General features: G+C 35.2%; 4 protein-coding genes and 1 pseudogene across 4 annotated transcripts; all 5 read left to right on the top strand.

Moving 5' to 3' along the window:
• Nucleotides 1–6,560: 6,560 nt before the first annotated feature.
• On the top strand, nucleotides 6,561–7,388 carry LOC113731565 (pathogenesis-related protein PR-1 type-like). The gene has a single exon (XM_027256902.2). It carries the CDS (start codon nucleotides 6,736–6,738, stop codon nucleotides 7,219–7,221), a length of 486 nt encoding a protein of 161 aa, XP_027112703.1. The 5' UTR covers nucleotides 6,561–6,735; the 3' UTR covers nucleotides 7,222–7,388.
• Nucleotides 7,389–9,641: 2,253 nt separating this feature from the next.
• Nucleotides 9,642–10,380, top strand: LOC113731567 (pathogenesis-related leaf protein 4-like; annotated as a pseudogene).
• A 4,908-nt stretch (nucleotides 10,381–15,288) lies between these two features.
• Nucleotides 15,289–15,938, top strand: LOC113731564 (pathogenesis-related protein 1A-like). The gene has a single exon (XM_027256901.2). The coding sequence runs from the start codon at nucleotides 15,350–15,352 to the stop codon at nucleotides 15,836–15,838; it is 489 nt and encodes a 162-aa protein (XP_027112702.1). The 5' UTR covers nucleotides 15,289–15,349; the 3' UTR covers nucleotides 15,839–15,938.
• Nucleotides 15,939–20,435: 4,497 nt separating this feature from the next.
• On the top strand, nucleotides 20,436–21,029 carry LOC113728690 (pathogenesis-related leaf protein 6-like). Its single transcript, XM_027253062.2, has one exon. It carries the CDS (start codon nucleotides 20,487–20,489, stop codon nucleotides 21,027–21,029), a length of 543 nt encoding a protein of 180 aa, XP_027108863.1. The 5' UTR covers nucleotides 20,436–20,486.
• A 1,661-nt stretch (nucleotides 21,030–22,690) lies between these two features.
• LOC113729655 (basic form of pathogenesis-related protein 1-like) lies at nucleotides 22,691–23,155 on the top strand. Its single transcript, XM_027253913.1, has one exon. It carries the CDS (start codon nucleotides 22,691–22,693, stop codon nucleotides 23,153–23,155), a length of 465 nt encoding a protein of 154 aa, XP_027109714.1.
• Nucleotides 23,156–23,608: the final 453 nt, after the last annotated feature.

Here is a 23,608-nt window from a genome sequence, read left to right as displayed (position 1 = left end):
TCCTAGATTTAGAGCCATACTCCTCCTATTTAATCTTTTGAGATTAAAGGGGCAGATATTCATTGCCCATGGTGAGATCGATGAAGACCAGTACAAATTAATTTGGGTATTTGGTTTTCTGTGACCCAATATCTTATCGCTATATACAATAACAAGTATAGTTTCCTATTTGGCTATTGAAGCCTCTTTTTAACCTAAACGATAAACAAAATTAACTAGTTTTAGTCCTGGAGCTCTTATCACTAAAGAAAAATAATAAATATGAATTCTCTGAAAATCATATAACTCTAGTAAAAAAATTAAATGAGTAATGTAAAAATTTATCATTCTTAACATTACCTTCTGATGAAAATAATCTCATATTAGAGACTGATGCTTCTAAAGAAGTTTGGAGTGCAGTTTTAAAAATAGAAAATAATCTATTATGTAAATATGTATCCAGAAGTTTTCAGATACAGAAAAAAGATACCACATAAATGAAAAAGAATTGCTTACAATAACAAAAGGATGTCATAAATTATACTACATTCTATTACCTAAAAAATTTAAGTTACGCACGGATAATTCTCAAGTAACAGCATTTATTAAAAATAATATTAAATCTTTGCCTCACAATAAAAGATTAATTAGATGGCAAATGATATTATCTGAATTCATAATTGAAATTGAACTAATAAAATCTGATGAGAATTGTCTTGTAAATTTTCTCACTAGAGATGGAAGGCCAAATGAATAAACAAAATATCTTGTTGGATATAGTCTCGAAATTATCTGAGCAAATTTCTTAATTACAGACGTCATTCAATAATGTAATAGATATTATGAATTATCAAGATATAAATAAAGAAGTTTTTGAATTTCTTATCAAACATGTTGAAAAAGGCCAGAATTTAGTCAGTTTTTACGATAAGGTTGAAAAATTATTGTATGAAATAGAAAATCTTTTTCCTTCATCGGGACAAGAAGATTGTTAATAGATTGAGAGATTTGGAATAAATTCTCTAAATGACGGAATATCCTTGAGACCAAATTTTATCTGAAAATAGACATCTCAAAGGATACTTGTGATGGATAAAATAATTAATGAACATCTGCTCGTCTCTGAATACAATTCTCTCATGAGATAATTATGCCTTACAAAATACAGAAACATATTATATAGATTTTACAAGGATCTATTCTTGAACAAATTATATGCATGAATGTGATAGCAATTTTATTAAAAAATGATACAATTTTAAAGTAATCAATGCTATCTATATGACTACTCTTACTTTTCCCGAAATTTCTAAACTCCCTAAGTGAATTCAAGAAGGAGTTAGGCGTTTCCATCAAAATAATCGTACATATGGTTCCAAAGACATTTTAATGCTCAAGATTATTTTAGTTGGATCAGATTTTAAACTTTTGTAAATATTTTTCTATCTATAAGTGCTTTTGGCTATATTCACCTATAGCCACAAGAATCATAAAATTCTTTTCCATTATTAAAATATTTAATAGGTACTGGATAGGGATGGCAATGGGGACGGGTGCCCGCGCAATGGGGGCGAGTGACCGCGGGCACCCGTCCCGCGGGGGGCTAATGGGGAGGGGGTTGGGGCGGGGATGGGAGGAATTTTTTTCCCCCGCTTAGAAACAGGGGCCCCGCCCCGCCACCCGCTTTAAAAAAATAAATATATAAAATATATATGTATATAATTATATATATAATATATAATTTAATTAGTTACAAACTTATGATAATGATATTATTAGTTATATGTATTATATAATGTCTATTAGTATATATAATATAATTGATATTATTAATTATACTAATAATTATAAATGTGTACTAATACAAATTATTAATTGGTTATACTAAATTTACTAATACATTTATACTAAATTTCTAATTACACTTAATACAATAACATTTTTTTTAAAAAAAAGCACAAGCACAATAATGAATTAGTGATTGTATTTGTGCCAAAAGTGAAAACTTGACTACTTTAGTTATATTTATTTCATTATGTTGGATTGTATTCAAATAATTTTTGTTTGATTGTTTTTATAAGTTTTAATTGTAAAATTACAATGAATAATAATTTGATGATGTGTTGATATTTTAGTACTTGATTATTTGCTAAAATTTAACCATAATAAAATTATATAACAAATTTTTATTAGTCCCGCGGGACACCTGCGGGGGAAGCGAGGCGGGGCGGGGGGAGCGGGGGATGGGGCGGGGGCGGGGGGAGTTTATAGGCAGCGGGGCAGGGGATGGGAGAGGGGTCCCCCGCCCCAACCCCGCCCCGTTGCCATCCCTAGTACTGGATTTGCATCAAATTCTTGATCAGATATATAATCATTTATTGGAATTATTGAATAATTTCTGAGAATTGTGGGATCATTTATAGGTTATGATGCTATTTCAATGACCAAATTTAAATCAAAATTTAAATTTGGGTTGGCTAGCAAGATATTCATATTTATCATTCTTGATGTAAAAATATTTTTATTTCTAGAGTGTATTTAGGATGTATTATATTTATTGATAAGGTACTAAATAGGTTTGAAATATTTTTTATAAATTTTTTTTAATGGAATAGAGTGTAAACTACATCAAAACTAACAATTTTTTATTAACAAAAGAAATGGGTCCAATATACTTCAACACTTTAAATCTGATTTTTAACCAACAAAACTCCGGTTATCCAGCTACTAGAGTGACTTATTTTAAGGGCCGTCTCAGAGTTTTGCAACACAATTTATTTTCGTTTCCTATCTCTAAGTATGCTTAGATGTAAATATGAAAAATTGTGAAAAAACTTGTTTCTTTTATTAATGAAAAAAGTTCAGTGCAAGATATAGGTTTCGCACACTACTCTCTCTCTCTCTCTCTCTATTTACTAAATATGAGAAAAAATTTTGAAGACAATCGATAAGATTGAATTGTCAAAGTTGAACTCTTGATTCCTTCAATTGTCTTCTTCATATGGCATCTACCTATTTATATAGTTATTTGACGAATTTCAATGCTGGATTTGAATTGATATTTTTACGAATTTCAACTGCCTTCAATCCGCAAACGGATTTCAACTGGTTTCAATCCCGCATATTTGAACAAAATATTTTGAATAAGTGCTTGCATCGTATTCCATATTTTCATTACTTGATGCCGTGTCATTATTTTCTCTTTTGGTATAAGTTAGACACGTGTTATTTTTGTACTTTCTAATTCTGCACAAAGTTTTGATAGTTTCAACTGCTTTCCAGTAAGCGTATTTTTCAATTTAAATAATTCATTGCTGGTTCAAGGGTTTTTCCTGCATATGTAGTCATAATGAAAGAAAATGCTACATTTCCTCTATATGTACGCAATCCTTGCTTGGGGGTATTTTCAAGATTTTGCAAAATAATTCTTATCTCAAGAGTTCTTTGATAATGTATTTTATCTTTAGAAAAATATTCATATTTCTTCTTTTAAGGATAGTTCTTTATCTCTAACTCATCAAATTTCATAATTTTGATATGATGAAAGGTATTATATCTATTTAAATCTTTAAAATCTGATCTAACTGAAATAATTTTAAGTATTAAATTATCTTTGGAATCATATGTAGGATTATTTTGATTGATATGCCTAACTTCTTCTTGAATCTACTAGGGAGTTTAGAAATTTCAGAAAAAGTTGAAGTAGTCATATAGATAGTATTAATTACTATAAAATTGTACCATTTTTTAATGAAATTACAATTACATCCCTACACATAATTTATTCCAGAATAGATTCCTGTGAAATTTATATAATATGTTTCTGTATTTTGTAAGGCATATAATTCTTTCGTAAGAGAATTATATCCAGAGACAAGCAAGTGCTTATTATTTATTTTATCCATCATGAGTATCTTTTGAAATGTCTATTTTGGGTAAAATTTCATCTCAAAAATATTCCATCATTGAGAGAATTTATTCCAAATCTCTCAGTCTGTTGACAATCTTCTTGTCCCAGTGAAGAGAAAAGATTTTCTATTTCATCATTTTTTAATAGGTCAAATAATAAATCTTCAACTTTATCGTAAAGACTGACTCTATTTTGACCTTTTTCGGTGTGCTTGATAAGAAGCTCAAAAACTTTTTTATTTGTATCTTGATAATTCACAATATCCATTACATTATTCAATGACGTGTGCAATTGAGAAATTTGCTCAGATAATTTTGAGACTTTATCAAAGAGAATATTTTGCTTATTCATTAGATATTCCATCTCTAGTGAGAAAATCTGCAAGACAATTCTCATTAGATTTTATTAGTTGAATTTCAATCATGAACTCATATAATGCCATTTGCCATCTAATTAATTTTTTATTTTAAGGTGGAGGTTTAAAATTTTTTTAATAAATGGTTTTGCTTGAGAATTATCCCTACGTAATTTAAATTTTTTAGGTAATAGAAAGTAGTAAAATTTATGACATCCTCTTATTACTGCAAGCAATTCTTTTTCATATATGTGGTATCTATATTTTGTATCTAAAAATATTTCAGATGTATATTGATTTGAAACAATCTTTTCTAAATTTCTTTTTTCAATATCTGATAATATATTTAATGCTTCTAATATTATTTCTTCAGAGGAGTATTTAACAATAAGACGTCTTACCTTATTTATTTTAGTTTTAGCTGCTAAATCTTTATTTATAAATTTTTGAAAATTTTGACAATATGCTAGTCTTTTTGAGTTATTCATGATTTATCTAAGTGTTTAGTTCTATAGTGGGCTGTAAATTCTTGATTTAGTTGGGCATGTTTATTAATTATTAAATATTTTTTATGTTCTACATCTTTTAATGCCTTGTATCTATTATATGACAAGTAACGAGATGACAATTATTCAGTACAACATGGAACCATCTTTCTCGAAAATATGAAATTCTTTCATCTAATTGGTATAGCTGATGTGCATGTTCTCTAATAAGAAATATCATATAATCACATATTTGACATTCTTCCATTTTAAGGAAATGGATAGTGCTGATCAGAATTATCAAATTCTATTCCATTATTAAAGTATCTAATAGGTACTGGATCTGCATCAAATTCTTCATCAGATATATAATCATCATCATCATTTATTGGAATTATTGGATAATTTAAGAGAATTGTTGGATCATTTATAGGATCTGATACCATTTCAATGACCAAATTTAAGTCAAAATTTAAGTTTGAGTTGGCTAGAAAGATATTCATATTTATCATTCTTGATATAAAAAACATTTTTATTTCTAGAGTGTATTCAGGATGTACTACATTTATTGATAAGGTACTAAATACATTTGAAATATTTTTCATAAAATTTTTTCAAGAGAATAGAGTGCAAACCATATCAAAACTAACAATTTCTTATTAACAAAAGAAATAGGTTCAACATGCTTCTATACCTTAAATCTGATTTTTGATTGACCAAACTCGGTTACCTCCTCGAGAACTTCTTACCTGAGCGTTGCAGCATCCAACCACTAGGGTGACTTCCTTTAAGGGCCGCTTCAGAGTCTTGCAATACAATTTAGTTTTGTTTCCTACCTTTAAGTGCACTCAGATGTAACTATGAAAAGTTGTGAAAAAACTTGTTTCTTTTATCAATGAAGAAAGTTTAGTACAAGATATAGGATTTGCAGACTACTTTCTCTCTCTCTCTCTCTCTCTCTCTCTCTCTCTCTCTCTCTCTCTCTCTCTCTCTCTCTCTCTCTCTCTCTCTCTCTATTTACTAAACATGAGACAAAACTTTCAAGACAATTGGTAAGGTTAAGTTGCCAAAGTTGAATTTTTGATTCCTTCAATTGCCCTCTTCATATGGCGTCTACCTATTTATATAGGTGTTTGGCAGACTTCGATGTTGGATTGTATTGATATTTCCATGGATTTCAATTGATATCAATCCCATGGACGGATTTCAACTAGTTTCAATCCCGCAGATTTGAGCAAAATATTTTGGATTCTGAGAGTGATGTAAGCACTTACGTCTTGTTCTATGCTTTGACTACTTAATACCGTGTTCTTTTCTTCTTTTTTGTACAAGTTGGACACGTGTTATTTTTGTACTTTCTCATCCTGCACAAAATTTTGATAGCTTTGTTGCTAAATTTTATTCTACGACTTTCCAGTAAGCGTATTTTCCAATTCAAATAATTCATTACTGCTTCGGGGGTCTTTCCTGCATATGTAGACATTATCGAAAAACTTTTGGAATAAGGATTATTTTGCAAAATCTTGAAAATACCCCAAACAAGGATTTGGTACATATGGAGGAAATGAAGCATTTTCTTCACAATTCAAAAATATATGGTATGGTCACATACATGGACCAATTCTTACTAATATAATTTCCATGTCTTTATGTAATTGTTATCTGTCGCCACACGGTATCTGATCTAGTACGGGGCACTTCTTGTTTGGCTTCCAAATCAATAGTTCACACTGACTTAATCACCTTTGAAACAGCAAATTTAGAAATGTCATCTGGAACCATTCCCCTTTGTATAAATTGGACTTGGAAGCACCACTAGGAAGTTGAAGGCTACCTATCCACCGAACGTCAGATTGATAATTGCGTGTATAGTAATGTTAAAACAAATTCAGTCAAGGTTTAATTCCAATCTTTGAAGATGTCAACAAAAACCCCTCTATAAATTCATGGTCCGGTTAACAACATTCCTCACATCAGCAATCTAGCAAGCTAACCTATGCAATAAAATGGGGTTGTTCAAATTCGCTCTTGTTCTTTTGATAACCCTGGCTTCAAGTCCTTCCTTTCTAGCTCAGAACACGCAAAACGATTACCTGGACGCCCATAATGCAGCTCGTGCACAAGTAGGCGTCGGGGCGATGCATTGGGATGAACAGGTTGCAGCCTATGCACGTGACTACGCTGCCAAAATCCAGAGGGCGAACACATGCAATAATCTGGTGCATTCTGGAGGTCCTTATGGAGAAAACCTGGCAGCCGGCACAGGTGCCTTTACGGGCCGACAGGCGGTGAATTTGTGGGTTGGAGAGAAGAGCAACTATAACTACCAAAGCAACTCATGCGTACGAGGGGTCTGCGGCCATTATACCCAGGTGGTTTGGCGCAGTTCAGTCCGTCTAGGTTGCGCTAGGGTTCGTTGTAACAATGGATGGTGGTATGTGATTTGCAGTTATGCTCCCCGGGGCAATATTGGTGGACAGCGTCCATACTGAGCACTTTTCAGCTATGGTATTTCCACGGAAGAATTATTTAGATGATTGAATAAAGCTGGTAAATATCTTATACAGAGGTACCAAGCTGATGAATAAATGTAATTTTATCCTTTTCTCTTCCTATTTAAAACCAACATAATAAATTTAAATAAGGTGTTGCGAATTAATTTGCAGAAGTTAATATTTCATGCATGTGGAAATATTCAATTTGCATTGGACTTGGGGCAACAAATGATAGGATATGAAGACTAATTACCCATCGAACTTTTGATGCATTGATGCCATGTTTGCTAACAACAACCACACATACACACACACGCAAAAGAGGTTAACAGCAGCTTCCTCAAATTGCAGGGGGAAAAAAACACAACAGCTTCCTCCGTTTAAGCACAGATTCTTCTTAGAAGGCAAAACCATAGTGAACGCGTCCAGTGTAAGCGTCCCATATTGGATGTCTTATTCTGAAATATTTACGAAGTATGAAAAGATCATGGAAAATTTTGATCCACAAGGAATTATCACAAAAATAATAAATTAAATTATACATGCAAATCGCAAAGACGAATTGGCACAAAGTTGTGAAAATATTGGAGAGTGGATAATTAGCATCCAAACATCTATTTTTGAGGACTCAATACCTAAACTTCTGATCCGTCTTTTGCCGCATTAGCTAATAAATGATAGTCCTTGAAATAAAACTATAAAATTGTACACCTGCGGTTGAACAAGCAAAGATAGTGTCTAAACTAAGAATAATCATCGTCATCTACAATTAAAGGGCATGTTTGGCAAATCAATTTTTGGCCAAATTTGTCTCCTACCAATTTTTTAACAAATTTAGATACAATAACATTAATAAACTTCTCAAAAATTTTAAACTATACACATCAAAATACACAAAAAAGTTTCCTTTCCTCCTTTCTTCTTCTTTCCCTACATCAGCCCACCACCACCTCCGGTGCCGGCCACCTCTTTCGACGCCGACCATCTCTTTCGGCGCCTGCAAAGGTAAGTTTTTTTTTCTCTCTTCTTCCTCTTCCTCTCCCTCTCCCTCTCCTCCTCCTCTCCCCTCCCCTCCCCTCCCCTCTTCCCCGCTACCTCTCTCTCCCCCTCCCTTCCCCGCACAATCTGGCCGCATGACTAGATTACACAGGGGGAAGGGTGAGGGTGGCGGGGGAGGGAGAGATGGGAAGAGAGGTGGCGGGGAAGAGGGGAGGGAGAAGGAGAAAGGAAAAAGCAAAAAAAAAACTTTTTACTGTTGTTGTTGTTGCAACTTCCGACTGGGGGAGGGAGAGGAAGAGGAGATGGGGAAGGGAGAAGAAAACGAAAGGAAAGAAAAGAAAAGAAAAAAAAGAAAGAAAAAAGGAAAAAGGAAAAAAAATTTACATTTAAAAAAATTTTCCTACAACTTTTATAGTAAGTTATAGTAAAGTTTTATATAAACACTCAAAAAATCCATTTGTCAAATGGGGTCAAAATTTTTTTTTCAGCTATCCAATTTATATAAATAGTAATTAGCTTTCAGCTACTCATTGGTCCAGACTGATAAGATATCAAATTTTAGGTAATAAATTATTGGATTTTAAAGTCAAGAATAATTAGTTTTTTTCCCGAGGCTGTAGCCGCCAAATAGCAAATGTGTTATCTTCATTAATCCACCATAAAGCGACAACAAATTCAAATCAAATTGGTTCCCTTGTCGTGTACTCTTTGCAAATGTTTTAATAAACGTCCAACCACTTTTAAGTGGTTTTAAAAAATAAAATATAAATGAAATTGGATTTTACAATTATAAAAGTGATAAAGGTTATGTTGAACGATCAACTTCTAAATTAACACCGTTTACATTCATCAACAAAATAATTAACTAGCAGTTATTTATCCTCAAAAAATTCATTTTTGGTCATCCCCCCAAGAAAGGGACATCAAAACTAACAATTCTTTCAGAATAATAAACGTTATATACATTGGCCATCCTTCTAACATTCAGAATCATTTTGCTCGATTTTCGTAAAGACGCCTTGTGCTGTCCATTGCATGTTTTTTAATTTATTTATTTCTTTTATTGCATCAACCTTGTAGAGAGCATTCAATCATGTGTTTATTTATAAGATCCTAAGATTGTATTTTTGCCAAAGATTATTATAGGTTTAACAAAAATTCAGATTTTTACATACAATGACTCGATTATAATTTGAAGCGGTAAACATTTAGAAAGTTGTGCCGAAACGTTGTTGTACATATCGGACTTGGAAGACGACAGAGTCAGAATTAATACACATTAAAGTGCTTTTACCCTTTTTAAATATAAAGCTGAAGGCTACCGTGATCTTTTGATGCCAAATTAAATAGTTGGCATGTTTTCGGATATGGCAGAATGCCAATCTTTGAAGTTGTACGTCATCAAAGAATTACAGTATAAATTCACAATCCGGTTGATTATATTTCACGCATCACATAAACATAAGTAAACAAAAATGGGATTGTTTAACATCTCAATCGCTCTTATTTTTGCTTCATAAGTTCGGCGTTCATTCCTTTCTCCTTAGCTCAGAACAGGCGACAAGACCATCTGGATGCTCACGACAAAGCTCGTGCGGAAGTTGGCGTAGGGCCGACGCATTGGGATGCAAATGTACCAGCCTATGCTCAAAACTACGCTAACAAAAAGCTGAGGGCCAACGCACGCTATGATGTGGTGCATTCTGGAGGCCCCTATGGTGAAAACCTAGCTGCCGGTCAGGGAAACTTCACAAGGCTTAGACGCAGTCAAGTTGTGGGTAGACGAGAAGCAAGACTTTAACTACAAAACCAACTTTTGCTGCAGCCATTATACTCAGGTGGTCTGGCGGAATTCGGTCCGTCTGGGCTGTGCTAGGGTTGGATGCAAGGATGGCTGGTGGTTCGTCATTTGCAGCTATGCTCCCCGGGGCAACATCGCTGGCCAGCATCCATTCTAGAGCCTTATCTCGGACACTTGTCCAACTCTAGTTATGCAACTGAAGAATATTAAATGACAATTAAAAAAAGGCGGTGCCAGGATGAAAATTATCAAAGTTGTCTTCTATTTTCCCTACATAAATGTAATCAATAAGTTTCGTAAGTGTTCTGTCCTTTTTTTTAAGTGATCAATGTATTCATGTGTGGTATTGAACTTTAACTTTCAGTTACGGGAGTCGCTGACATGAAATGAACCAAGAGCTGATCATGCATAATCTTTTTTTTAATGTATTGGTTCGTGTTCTCCAACTCTTGAAACAAAGTTCAAAACAAACTTCGGCCATATAATATAAAACGCACAACATAAGTAGATTAGGGCCAAAAGAGCAGATCAAGATCGTGATGTGTGACCGCTAGAAACGCATACATATCTGAACAGTAGTATAAAAAATATTGAATAGGTTAAGATTTTGATGGATATTAAACGAATATCAGATGCTATTCTATGGGATTCACGCAGGTTCGAATCATGCTGAAACTAGTGTTGTTAGACTTGAACCGACCAATTGGTTCGATCGATCCGACGGTGAACCTGCAGCCTTCTTTTCAAGTTGGTTTATAGCACAAAATCGTTTTGGTTAAAAATCGGTTAAACCAGTAACCCAATTTTCAAACTTTTCTTTTTTATTTTTTCCAAATATAATTTGAGTTATCTAAATTGTAACACTTTCATTTATTAATAAGAGTATGAAAACGCCACTTGCTTAGTGTAAATCCCAAAATCACTCATTTTCGTGAATGATCTCTAAATCATGGTATTTCATCCTTATCATCTTATCAATTCAGTATCAGTGATTCCAACTTGTATTAATTTAGTTTTTCAAGTAGTTATGAAAAATGGACATATTTTTATATATAATTATTAGGTGTATATTTGATTACAAGTCTAATATTTTTGGAACATTTTGCGGTTGGCCAAATATAACCAAGAACTTAAATTCAATATTTCTAAAACTTATAAAAATATAAAATAATTATGACATTATGCTGATGTCATTGGATTTTTGAGAACTGTTCGATCGATCTAACTAATTGACCTTGATCCAATAATTTAGTCGAGTTGCTATTTAGTCCGAGTTTAACAATATTGGCTGAAACTAGCAGTTATGGGCAATGGTACGTGTTTGCAGTTTGGTCTTTCTTTTTCAGTTTTTCCTCTTGAAGAAAAAGAATGCCCTTGTGTACTAAATAGTCACCATGAATCATTAAAAAGTTCACGTCGTATGCAGTTAAGAAAAATAAAACATGGTTTCGTGTACTAAAATTTTGATGGATCAAGTCGCCTAGTATGCCGGGTCCTTTCCCTTGTCCTTTTGGTCCAAGGCGCAGCCTGGGCCACGTATGTTTGACAAAGCGAAGGTTAGTCACATGCACCCTTGACTAAAATCTCCTGCTTACTAGAATATGAAAAGCCAAAAGTAAGTCATTTTCCCGACACTGGAGAATTATGAGTTCCAAGTTTTACGCCAGACAATTCTAATTCCAACGCTGCGATTGCGGTCTTACACTTTTGAAAGGCGTGTAAGCATCCAGTGCATATTGTACAGTGTCTCGCGACACCATCCTTCACATTTTCTTACCCCTAAATGAGGATGAGGATGAGGATGAGGATGAGGATGAGGTATTCTACACTGTAGATATCTTGAATATTTCCAACTCCATCACTTGTTTATTAACCCGTGGATATGTGGAAGTCACAGATCATATCTATTTATAACTAGTATTAGACTTGGAAAAGCAACAAGAAGAGGATAATTAACTAACTTTCGGTAACAAGTACCCGAAGACGGCCGCCATCTATTAATTTGCCACTTAAAAATGTGATTTGAAATATGAAAAAGTAGCTAATTAAAAGATGTAGTGTTTAGAATACAATTGTAGAAAAAATTTACAAAGAACTGGCCCATCCAAACGACTTGATGCACATCTCTGATCACGTCAAAGTCCTAAGCGAATAAAGGAGAACTGGAAAGCTCCCCTGCTACGTACATCTTTGATCGCAAAGCCTTAATGGTTTCTTTTTGCCTCACCAATAATGTTTACCTGTCTCACGACCCATCGTAAAAGGGAAGTCGTCGCGCAAGTCTTGGCGAAGACTTCAAGTCAATGGAGCTCTCAAAAACCCTAATTAAGGTATTGTAGTCTAAAAAATTGGTTAAATCAAGTTTTTGTCACCTCAACTAGTACAAGAACCTTTAAGACGTAGAGGCTCTTATGCGTTTATTATCATCGGCTGCTTACTTCCCGGAGATCATTTGCCTGATTGGCGGAAACACGGACCAGCGGGGCTACTTTAGAATTCCGATTTCACGTGCCACTTTTTAGAAAGTGAAGTCCGGCACAAATTAACTTGCACAATAATTGAGGAAAAGAGCCAGCCTTTGCTAGGCTCAGCTGTGGATAATAATAATGTTCATTCACATTATAACTCGTGAATCATGATTTGTGAGATGCATGCAGTTTGATTCGAGAGAAATGTAACACCAGACGTGCATTGAAAGGTATCGGGATTGGGTCCTAACCACTTATCCAACGATTGGAAGATGGTAGTGGAAGAATTCCTAGTCTTCCATGACTTCATCTCCTTTCTTTCTGTACTTTTTCACATTAGAGCTTTTCTTTTCTTTTTTTTTTAAAAAAATACACAATTTCCTGTCCTCCCTTAAATATGATATAAACCTTAATAAAATCGCATGCAGTAATGTCAGGATATAATCATAAACTTGAGGGTGGGAGTGTGAGTGAGAGTTCCCAAGTTCAGATCTCCCGCTTACACTAAAAAAAAATTTAAAGGAAAACCATAAACTCGTCTGACAAAATGAAAGGTAAAGTATACTTAATTATACATAATTTGCTCTTAATTAGTTGTCCAGAGCAAGGTACCACTTGCCTATCAGAACCCTGTCGCACATTAACAGTTTTTTCTTTCCTTTTTTCCACACAAATTACTTGTAAGAATTACAAAATCCTATGAGTGCATGTGCAAAGTTTAATAGAAGGTAAGTGCTCGTAATATTAGTATTTCAACGGTTCACGCAGCTAAAACAAAAAGTTTGGTATCATAGCTGGTATGTTTGCAATTGGAGTATTCCTAGAGACAAATTATCTTGTACATTGAAGGGAAAAGCTAGCCTTCGCTAGGCTTATCTGTGGAAAATAATATGTGCGTTCGCACCATGACTCGTGGTTTGTTAGTATGAATTAGGGGCAATCGAAGGCTGATGGACAGAGTTGGCCTACAAAAAAATGTAAAGCTCAGCATATCGTGTTTATCACATCACATTCATAGGATCCACAGAAAATGTAAGGCTCAGCATATCGTGTTTATCACTTGTGTAGGACCTATAAAAAATTGGATCCACATAAAATGTAAGGCTCAGCATATCGTGTTAATTATCACTTGTGTAGGAACTATAAAAAAATTGGATTAAATTTAATATGTATTAAAAGTGATTTACATAATTGAACAAAGCTTTTACATTTTGTTAAAGAGTTTATCTACAAAAAGTGATTAAAACTCACGATATATTCTAAACGATAAATATAAATATAAGAATTCCTGAAATCAAAAAAAGTGGGCATCATCTAGTTTGTACTTCGTATTATTTAGAATAGAATATTCCTTCGTTGAAACGCACAAATTGCCGTTATTACAATGCCTGTCCCTTTTTCCAGAGTAAAACACTTCCTTCCAAGATGCATATAGGTTAGGGTTATGCACTTTCCACCCGTCAACTATTCTTGCATAGCACCTTGCCCTCTCAACCTCTAGTTGCAGCACCCAACTATCTTCAATTGGCCATGAATTTATGAAAACACCCTTTCATCCATTTGCTAATTAATTAATATTTTTGTCAAAATAAAAGAGGAAAATTATAGCCAATCCTAATAAAAAAATATTTCTACCTAGCAATACAACCTGAACAAAATTCTTACAGTATTTCTGCCCAGAGTAAAAGAATGTATAACTTGCCCAAAATTTGCAACTATAAGCTTGGAGTTCCCTTTGTGTCTTCATCCTCAAAAAAACCTATAGTAGCTATCTTTTCCACAACACCGTTCTCCTCTACCTAAAAGTCTCATAACCACCATCATTACCACAGCAATTGCCTCTCTTCCGACCTCTCCGCCCGCCACTCCTTCTGCAACAATAGCAAAAATAAGAAAAAAGGCTAATCTTCCATGCACTTGTTTTATTATAGTTTAATTTGAGAAAAAAAGTAACACCACACGTCAAGGATTGGAAGATAATTAGATAGCAGTGAAACACTTCTTCTTTGTCTTCCTTTCCTTGGATTTTTTCCAAGTTTCCTTTGAATAGACATTTTCCAGTAACCGCATGCAGTAATGTTAGGAATGCAACCATAATTTGCGGGGCAAAAGGAAAGGTAATTTATGCTTTTTTAAAATAAAAAAAAAATTTTGGAAAGGTAAAGTGTACGCTTAGTCACACATAATTTGCCTTAGGCGTTGTCCAGAGCAATCTCCCATGCATGCCATAGCCATAGGTACCTGGCTACCAGAATCCAGTCGAACATTAACTTTTTTTAAAAAAAATTCTTTTCTTTTTTGTTACACACAATTAGACGTGTAACGAGAAAATCCTGTTAGTGCAAAGTCAGATGAAAAAATGTAGCTAAGTGCTCGTAATTGGTGTTTGAAGTGTTCACGCACCCAATACAAAAGGTTCGGCGCCGTCTGTAATCGGTTTATTCCTAAAGACCAAAATTTTACGTTATCAGACATACAAGTTACGTTCTTTGATGTTGAATATGTATGCCAGAAATTAAAGCTCAATCTTACAATTAAATTTCTAACTAAAGCATGCGTGCCATCAAACACTTTCTACGAAAATCAAAAGGATATATTAATAGTTTGGTTAATACTATTCAAAGTTACCCACAATCCACGGCAGAAATAATCTTCAAGTCACCATAGTAGCACAGTGGCGGCTTTTCAGTTTTCCGAATACATGCGGAAATATTAGCCACTATTTTGAAAGTTCAAACGCTAAACATGCAATACTTTCCAACATCCTTCCCTATATAAACTCATGCATAGGCTGCATCAGAATTGCACAACTTCGCTGCTCTTGTATTTTCAAAGCAGAAAAAATAAGTAGTAGGAAATGGGATCGCCTAAGATCTCCTTAGCATTATTTAGCTTCATTCTCCTAGCAATCTTCTGGCCGTCTCGAGCTCAAAACTCACAGCAAGACTATGTCGATGCTCATAACGCAGCTCGTGCACAAGTCGGTGTTGGCCCGCTAGCTTGGGACGACACGGTGGCTGCCTATGCACAAAACTACGCCAATCAGAGGATAAACGACTGCAATCTGGTGCACTCTGGCGGCCGTTACGGTGAGAACTTAGCTGAAGGCAGCGGAGACTTAACGGGCACGGATGCCGTCAATCTGTGGGTAAGTGAGAAGCAATACTACGATTACAACTCCAACACATGTGCTCAAGGGCAGCAGTGCGGGCACTACACTCAGGTGGTTTGGCGCGACTCGGTCCGTCTGGGCTGTGCTAGGGTTCAATGCACAAATAACGGTTGGTGGTTCGTGATTTGCAGTTATGATCCCCCTGGCAACTATGTTGGTCAGCGTCCTTATTAGCAGGGACATATATTTTAAAGCCTTGCTTAATGATTATGAGACGTATACTCTTTCAAGCTTTAGCTTTGGAAAGAGAATGAAATAAGGTGACATTTTGCAATACTTGTTGTTTATGTTTGTCTGGTGACACATATTATCTTTGTCTTTCTCAGTGCTTAGTCCTCGCATACCCCTTGTCTTAAGTGATAATTCTTCACTTAAACTTGAATGTGAACATCCAGACGGCCGGACTTCGATAACATGCATGCCGCCGGTGGAGTAATAAAGATGAAGGGCTACAACTCAAATCTCTATATAATTAATGAATAATTGAACTCGATATGTTAGGGAGGACCGTGGAAGAAAGCGAAAGAAAGAAACAACCATAAACCAAAAAAGGGCTTAATTGAATGTATCTTAGGACGAAAGTTAGGCCGGTTAATTATGCTTAGTTGAGACCTGGAAAAAGGAAGGAAAACTGGCCCTCAATCCATGACAACTCCAGATTAAGAATTGATGGGGCACAGATCGGCACAAAACACGGATTCCTAACATTCAATTTTTGGTTTTAAGTTCATGTTAAACGAAAGACTACAAGTCTACACATTAAGGGGGAATCAAGGGAAATGGTAAAAAGAGGTCCCTGAAGACTTAAAAAGTCGATTTTCCACAATCTTTCTATAAAGGATGAGTGGTTAGAGCTCAATCAGGCTCCGAATCCTATTTTTGTGTTATACCCTTCATGTGTATCTTATAATGTTAGGTGCGCGTTTTCACTAAAGTGATGCAAACTAATATTTTGTGTAACTTGTATACCATTTGTAGTTTGCATCAACCCAATAAAATTGGAAGACTTGCACTAACTTGAAAAGTATAACAGGAGCGTAACACTCACTTGTGTAGCAAAAGCTCTACTGCTGCACAATCTTAACTCCAGTCTTCGATTCTTGGAAGAAAATTTCTCTCGTTGAAATTTTTATCCTAGATGCAGTTATCCATGCGTTGACCATTGCACGTAATACTTCTCTTTGGATAAGAAAAGTCATTATTCATAAATCCAAATCTTGATTCCTCTTTCACAATTATTGAGCAAATGCGAGCCTAGGAGGGACCAAAGTATGCACTTCTATGCACTAAACAAAGAGTAACACCCATAAATACTGTTTAGTAAAGTAAGGGTGCTTTTGATAAAATTGAAATCTAAAATCTGAAATCTGAAATCTGAATCCATTAAGTTATTGAATTGTTAAATATTAAATCTAATACATTTGAGTGCATAATGCATTCAGTGAAAAGTGAATAGTTTATCACTTAATTTTAGGAGCAAATTTTGCTTAAAAAATTCAGTGCCACTTACTTAATTCAAATATTTAATTTTTTGTTATCAAACGGTCTGAATATATTAAAATCTGAATACATTAAATTTAAGTGTTGAATCGGGTTATCAAACAGGGCCTAAGTCGTGTCGTGCAATAAAGTCATTATGCTTAGTGAGATATAAACAAATATAGAGCTAGGACAAGAAAGTAGCCCTTACATTTGAAATACTTCCAAGCCTAAAATTGAAAATTATGCCAAGAAAATTAGGCGTCAAACACCTTATAATTATATTACCGTACTCAGCCTGGATTATTGTGAAGTAAAAATGGTCAGTTGTCTCAATACAATAACTCATCAAAAATTCAAAAAATATTTCTAGCAGCTGAAGTAGACCGGATCTACTAATTAAAATTTGTGAGGCACTGGAGAAATCAGCGTGAGAGTCGGGCCATGTTTATAGGGAAAATATGAATGGAGCTTTCAATATTAATCAAGTTTTAGCCCAATCTATTGACCAGATCAAAATTTATCCAATGACGGACTTGTCAAAAAGGAGGTTCTTATCCAGGAATACGAAAGCAATATGGAAAAGAATGGATTGCTATCTAAAGATGCGTGTTTCCCTTGCTTCCTTCCATGTGTAGTTTGTACCTATCTTGAATACAAACGATGAGCTGGATATATATAAAGGGTTAATTACATTTACCTCTCTTGTGGTTTAGCCAAAATACGAAACAAACCTTGAAGTTTGGTGAAATAACATCTAGCCCCCTATTAGTGATGCCATCCGAACTCAATGGACGGAAGAAATAAAATGACAAAAATACCATCTAACTAGAAATATAATGACAGCAGTAGTCAAGGCAAAAATGCTCAAGTATAACGTAAAAATGGTTCTAAGAGATAAATAAAAATATTTTTCTTTCTCAACGAGCATAGAAACTAGAAAGAAAAGATCCAAAAAGTTCCATATAAAAAGAAAATAACAATAAGAACACTAAAGAAAACTAATATCCTCGAGAAAAAAAAAAAAAAAAGGATGTTCAAAGAAGAGGCCAGACCATTGTCTTCAGATTCTCACCTACTATCGACCAAGAGTAACGACCACCTTCCATTCATTGTACTATTTCTCAAACTCATATTCGATCAATCTCTAAATTTTTGCCTTTTTCCCAACTTCTGTAAATTCACTTAGGGTCCATTTATCTCGGTGTAAAATATTTTCTGGAAAATCTTTATGAATTTTCCAGTGTTTGGATGCAATTAGTCCATTGAAAACCTTTTCTTCAGGAAAATGATTTACATCCTCCAGTGGAAAACAACTTACGCAATAGATCTTCTAAAGTTATTTTCCCCACTTACCATGAGTTATGAATTTAACATCCCAAACTATCGATTTCGTATCACTACTACATATTCTTATATGGGACCTTGCTTTCTAGTTTGGGAAAGAATCAGTTTATGTCTTTAAAAATAATAAACAAGTTAGAGTACTTGTAGATATTCTGTCAAAATGATATTTTAAAAGTTAACCAAACATAAAAAAATCATGAAATATCAAAATATTTTCATGGAAAATGTCTTTCACTAAAAATATTTTCTCATGAAAAATATTTTATATCGAAACAAACGGACCCTTAATGCACCACCACATCCCTCATCTTTTCTCCATGCTCGTTATTTGTTTAATTAACACTCACTCGTCCTATGGAGTCACATGCCCAACCAACTCATGAGAAAAACTGGAAACAAATCCATACCTTATCAAACCCATTGACAAACGGGCAGATATTCACACATTGGTTATTGAAATTCTACGGATTTGACATGCTATGACTGGGTTAATCACATTGATGCTCACAATTTAGATTTAGCAAAGTTCGTAGCAAGATCTAACTCATTTGAATTTTTATTTTTTTTCCCTGTATTTTGGAATCTAAGGCTATAAGTTGACTTTGAGCTTGTATGGAAATTGGAAGTAATTTGTTGATGGGTTGTAAAATACAATCTAGCCTGGAAAATTCGTATAGAATTGTAGTAAATTGGGGGTTGAATGTGAAAAGAAAGAACATGATAGTTGTTGATGGCAGCAAAAATAGAGTCGGTGGTGTTGCAAGTGTTTTGCTCTGGAGAAGGAAGAAGAAGATTGGTAGAAAGGTTAGAGGTAAAGGGAATACTGGGCATTTAGGTTCTTGTTTTCTGTTGACAGTGCTGGAATGAAGTGGTCAACATTTGTTGAATAACGAGAGGGAATCTTTTGTTACTTTATGGTTTTCAAGGGTTGTTTTGTTATGTGGCCAAATTTTAAGGTTTGATTCGTAATTTGGCTAAACCTCAAGGGAGGAAAATGTAATTAATCCATATATAAATTATAATACCATTTAGCTGCCTAATATTTTTTGAACCTGATCAAATGTAATTTCTTTCCTCTAATGAGTGAATTGTGTCAATTATCATATTTAATAAAATTTCATGAACAAAAATAAGTGACTAATTAACCCCGTTTCAAATGATTTGAACTAATTGATTTAATTTGGAATGTAATTTTTTCCCTCTAATTGGTGAAGTCTTTTGCATACTTTTTGCACAAATTTTGCTTAACCATGTTGAAAGCATAGAGCGTTAATTAAATTAGATCTTGAAATTCAGACTCAATTCCTAGTGATTTGTTTGTATTGTGAAAGAAGTTCAGTTACGATATTTTGGTGGGTGTTATGCCAAATTTACTATTTATCTCCTTGAATGTGGTCTTTTCTGAATATCATAAAGGCGTGTTAATATTTGCAACTTTAACCAAATAGAAAAGAATTAATAGTAGGGATTAGGGAAACATATATAACTAAACCAATCACACCAGTTCTAAATGTGCTGTAGAATGTTCAGTTCAAAACACTGGCCTGGAAGATAGAGCTGGGAAGCTGCAAGAAAAAGGGTTTCTTGAGCCCAATCTTAATACAAGGAAAAGTGCATCCGACTGGGTAGTCATGTATGTAGTAAATCTAGATGAACTCTACCCTAATCCTTGACTTAAGCAGCACGTGATTTCTTGTTTTTGGTAGCTAGGGATAATATATATGCAAGTCTTCTATATATGTCAATTAATATAAAAGTGCCACTGTTAATTATTTAAACACTGCTCAACATTACGGCCGGTGCTAATTTGACTTTAGGATTACTTGCAAATTAGTTACTTACAATGTGGCAAAATCTATGCTACGCCTCTTGCTCATGGCAATCAGGTAATCTCTAGACACTGATATGCAATCTCTTGCCCCCCGCCCCCACCAAAAAAATTGCCCAAACAATCTAAATCCATCTGTTTTCATAGACCATCCATCTGAAAGCCGCCATGACAGCTAACATATTATCAATCTCGCTATCTCTTCTTTGTTTCTTGAGCTCAGCTTTTCTTGTTATTCTTCCATCCCATGGCCAAAACTCACCACAGGACTGCCTTAACGTTCACAACGCCGCCCGCAGTAAAGTGGGAGTCGGGCCAATGACCTGGGACAACACAGTTGCTGCATACGCCCTAAACTATGCCAATCAAAGAAAAGGTGACTGCAATCTTATACATTCGAACACGGACTATGGAGAGAATCTTGCAAAGGGATATGGAAACTTCAGCGGTGCTGAAGCAGCCAGCTTGTGGGTTGCGGAGAAGCCTTACTACGATTATCACCAGGACGCGTGCGTGGGAGGACGAGAGTGTTTGCATTACACGCAGGTGGTGTGGCGGGATTCGGTCCGAGTAGGGTGTGCTCGGGTTCAATGCCTCAACAAATTATGGTGGTTCGTCATCTGCAACTACGATCCTACTGGCAACTATGTAGGAGAACGTCCTTACCATCGAGCTTTGGACTACGTAGTTTCAGTAAATCATCAGAAATAAATAACGTAAGGATCAAGATTTGTTGTTCATAAGTTAGTGTGGAAGCCTAATAATTATAAAGGCCTGGCTGGTCTGATTTATTAATTGCTAATGTTAGAGAGATAAGTCAGAGATGTCCACTCGATCGTACTCCTAAGACCAGTCATTCATCAAACATTTCAGCAGGCTAGCATAATGAATGCAAGGATGAGGATTTGGTCTCATGATTATGATCAAGATTGAGACATTAAAATTTAATTGTAAGTCAATTTGTATTGATTCTACCACTGTGACTTAGTTGTAATCGTATCAAAAATAAAATAAAACAGAAGAAGAATGAATGCGGTCAAATTACAATTCTTAACAGTATTTTCACAATTTAATACATTGACTTCCACTTGTTCTTTCTTTTCTTTTCCTTGCGAACACCGGGAAATTGCGAAACTTCGCCCGGTTAATATCACACCCTCTATTTCAGGGATGGAACCGCACTTTTGACAAGATGAAACTTTAGGATCGCTTCAAGAGAGTGTTTGCAATAATTCGTAAGAACACATATATGACATCCATCCAAGCTTTGATAAGGAAATTCATAATTCAACATTGTGTAACATTTCCAGTTCCTACAAATACACACTGAGAAACAATCAAATACAAGATTCCCATAAAGCAGAAAGAGAAAGCATGCTAATTTTCTTATCACAAGACGCATCTTGTCAATATGAGCAGTATGCCAAAATTTCTACAGGTACAATCCTCTTAAGCAATCTATATTATTCTTGAAATATGAAAGTATTTCAACTTGAACTAATGAATTTTCACCAAATTTATTCCCCCCCCCCCCCCCCCCCACAATTTTTGATTAGGAATGACTTGTGACAAAAAAAAAAAAAAAAAAACCATGTCTTTTTTTTGGCACTATAAAAGGTGTGATATAGCTTTTTTCTCTTTTTTTTAAAAAAAATTTGGGCACCATTAAAGGAACGGAATAGCTTTTTATTTAAAAAAAAATCGGCACCATAAAAGGAGTGGAATATCTAAATTATATGTTCCAAGAAATCCATAAATTTCATGGAAATGTTTATACCATTGCTACTCAATATTGACATGTAATGTGCATTGAACTACTAACTAATTTTACACATCTACATTGTAAATCGACATTCATTCCATCCAATCCATGACTTAAGCAACAAGCAGTTTCTTCTTTCGGTAGATTAATTGAACAGGCAAGTTTTCTCGATTTATCCTAAAGTGCCACACTGGGAAATATTCTAACACTTAGTTCATAGATGCCTACGTTCAGGTGACTTGGGGATTGCTTATAGAGGCGAACGAATGCACTTTTTTGCACATGGCATTCACAAATTTCATGAATGTTTTTTTTTTTTTGGTTGCCTGCCACGGTATCCAGGGCTTTACCCTGACTAATCCGTTGGTCGACCCGGGTCGCACACCTGGCTGTGGTGGGTGAGTCTCCCAACAAGGATAGCTGCATACGCCAGGTTTCGAACCCGAGACCTGCTTAAGCGGAACCAAGCTGCTTACCACTTGGCCCAACCCCAGTTGGTAATTTCATGAATGTTGATAAGCCTAGACTCGCCTATAAAAAGTCCATTAAACGTTCATCTTCCCACATCCAATCAATTTCAAGTCCCAGTAATGATCAAAGCAAATCAACGATGGAATCGTGCAGAATCTCATTATCCCTTCTTTGTTTCTTGAGCTCAGCATTTCTTGCTCGTGTTCTCCCCACCCATGCCCAAAACTCACCGCAGGACTACCTCAATGTCCACAACTCCGCCCGCAGTCAAGTGGGCGTCGGGCCGATGACATGGGACACAACAGTTGCTGCATATGCACAAAACTACGCCAACCAAAGGATTAGTGATTGCAATCTCGTGCATTCGCAAGGCCCTTACGGTGAAAATCTTGCCAAGGGCACCGGTACTTTCACCGGCACTGCCGCAGCAAACTTGTGGGTGGCCGAGAAGCCATACTATAACTACACTTCCAACTCCTGCGTTGGTGGACAGTGCCTGCATTACACCCAGGTGGTGTGGCGCGATTCCGTCCGCCTCGGGTTCAGTGCACCAATTCTTGGTGGTTCGTCATTTGCAGCTACGATCCTCCCGGCAACTATATAGGCCAACGTCCTTACTAGTTTGAACTTAATGATGTGCATTGCATGCATGGGAGCCTTAATACTAAGTAATAAAATGCATCGAAGCCTTAACACTAATAAAATGAACTCCGGCTAATCAACTGGAGTTACTAGTAGCTAGAGAGAAATTTATCAAATCTCTGCTTGTACACCGCTATAGCCGATCGTCTACTCTTAATTACTTTCCTTTCCTAGTAACAAGATCCTTGAATATATGAGCATGTTTTCTGTTGCTGTGAAAATTCAATCCATATGCATTTTATGCATTTCTTTTCTTCTTTTTTTTTCCTATCTTGATGGATTATAATGAAGTTCCAGAAGATAAATTTATGCATACAATTAAGATCCGGTGTAATCGAATTGTGTAAGAAAGCTAATCTATTTATTCTTGGAATTTTCCACTTCTAGTTGATTAGCAAAGAGGGTAAAAATAAAA

This window comes from Coffea arabica, chromosome 2e (assembly GCF_036785885.1).
Source record: "Coffea arabica cultivar ET-39 chromosome 2e, Coffea Arabica ET-39 HiFi, whole genome shotgun sequence".
NCBI classification, from domain to species: domain Eukaryota; kingdom Viridiplantae; phylum Streptophyta; class Magnoliopsida; order Gentianales; family Rubiaceae; genus Coffea; species Coffea arabica.
Note: the sequence above shows the minus strand (reverse complement) of the source record. Positions and strands in the feature narration are given on the sequence as shown.

Excerpts from the sequence above, each read along its gene's own strand:
- LOC113731565 (XM_027256902.2), top strand. The coding sequence starts at position 6,736 with ATGGGGTTGTTCAAATTCGCTCTTGTTCTTTTGATAACCCTGGCTTCA.
- LOC113731564 (XM_027256901.2), top strand. The coding sequence starts at position 15,350 with ATGGGATCGCCTAAGATCTCCTTAGCATTATTTAGCTTCATTCTCCTA.
- LOC113728690 (XM_027253062.2), top strand. The coding sequence starts at position 20,487 with ATGACAGCTAACATATTATCAATCTCGCTATCTCTTCTTTGTTTCTTG.
- LOC113729655 (XM_027253913.1), top strand. The coding sequence starts at position 22,691 with ATGGAATCGTGCAGAATCTCATTATCCCTTCTTTGTTTCTTGAGCTCA.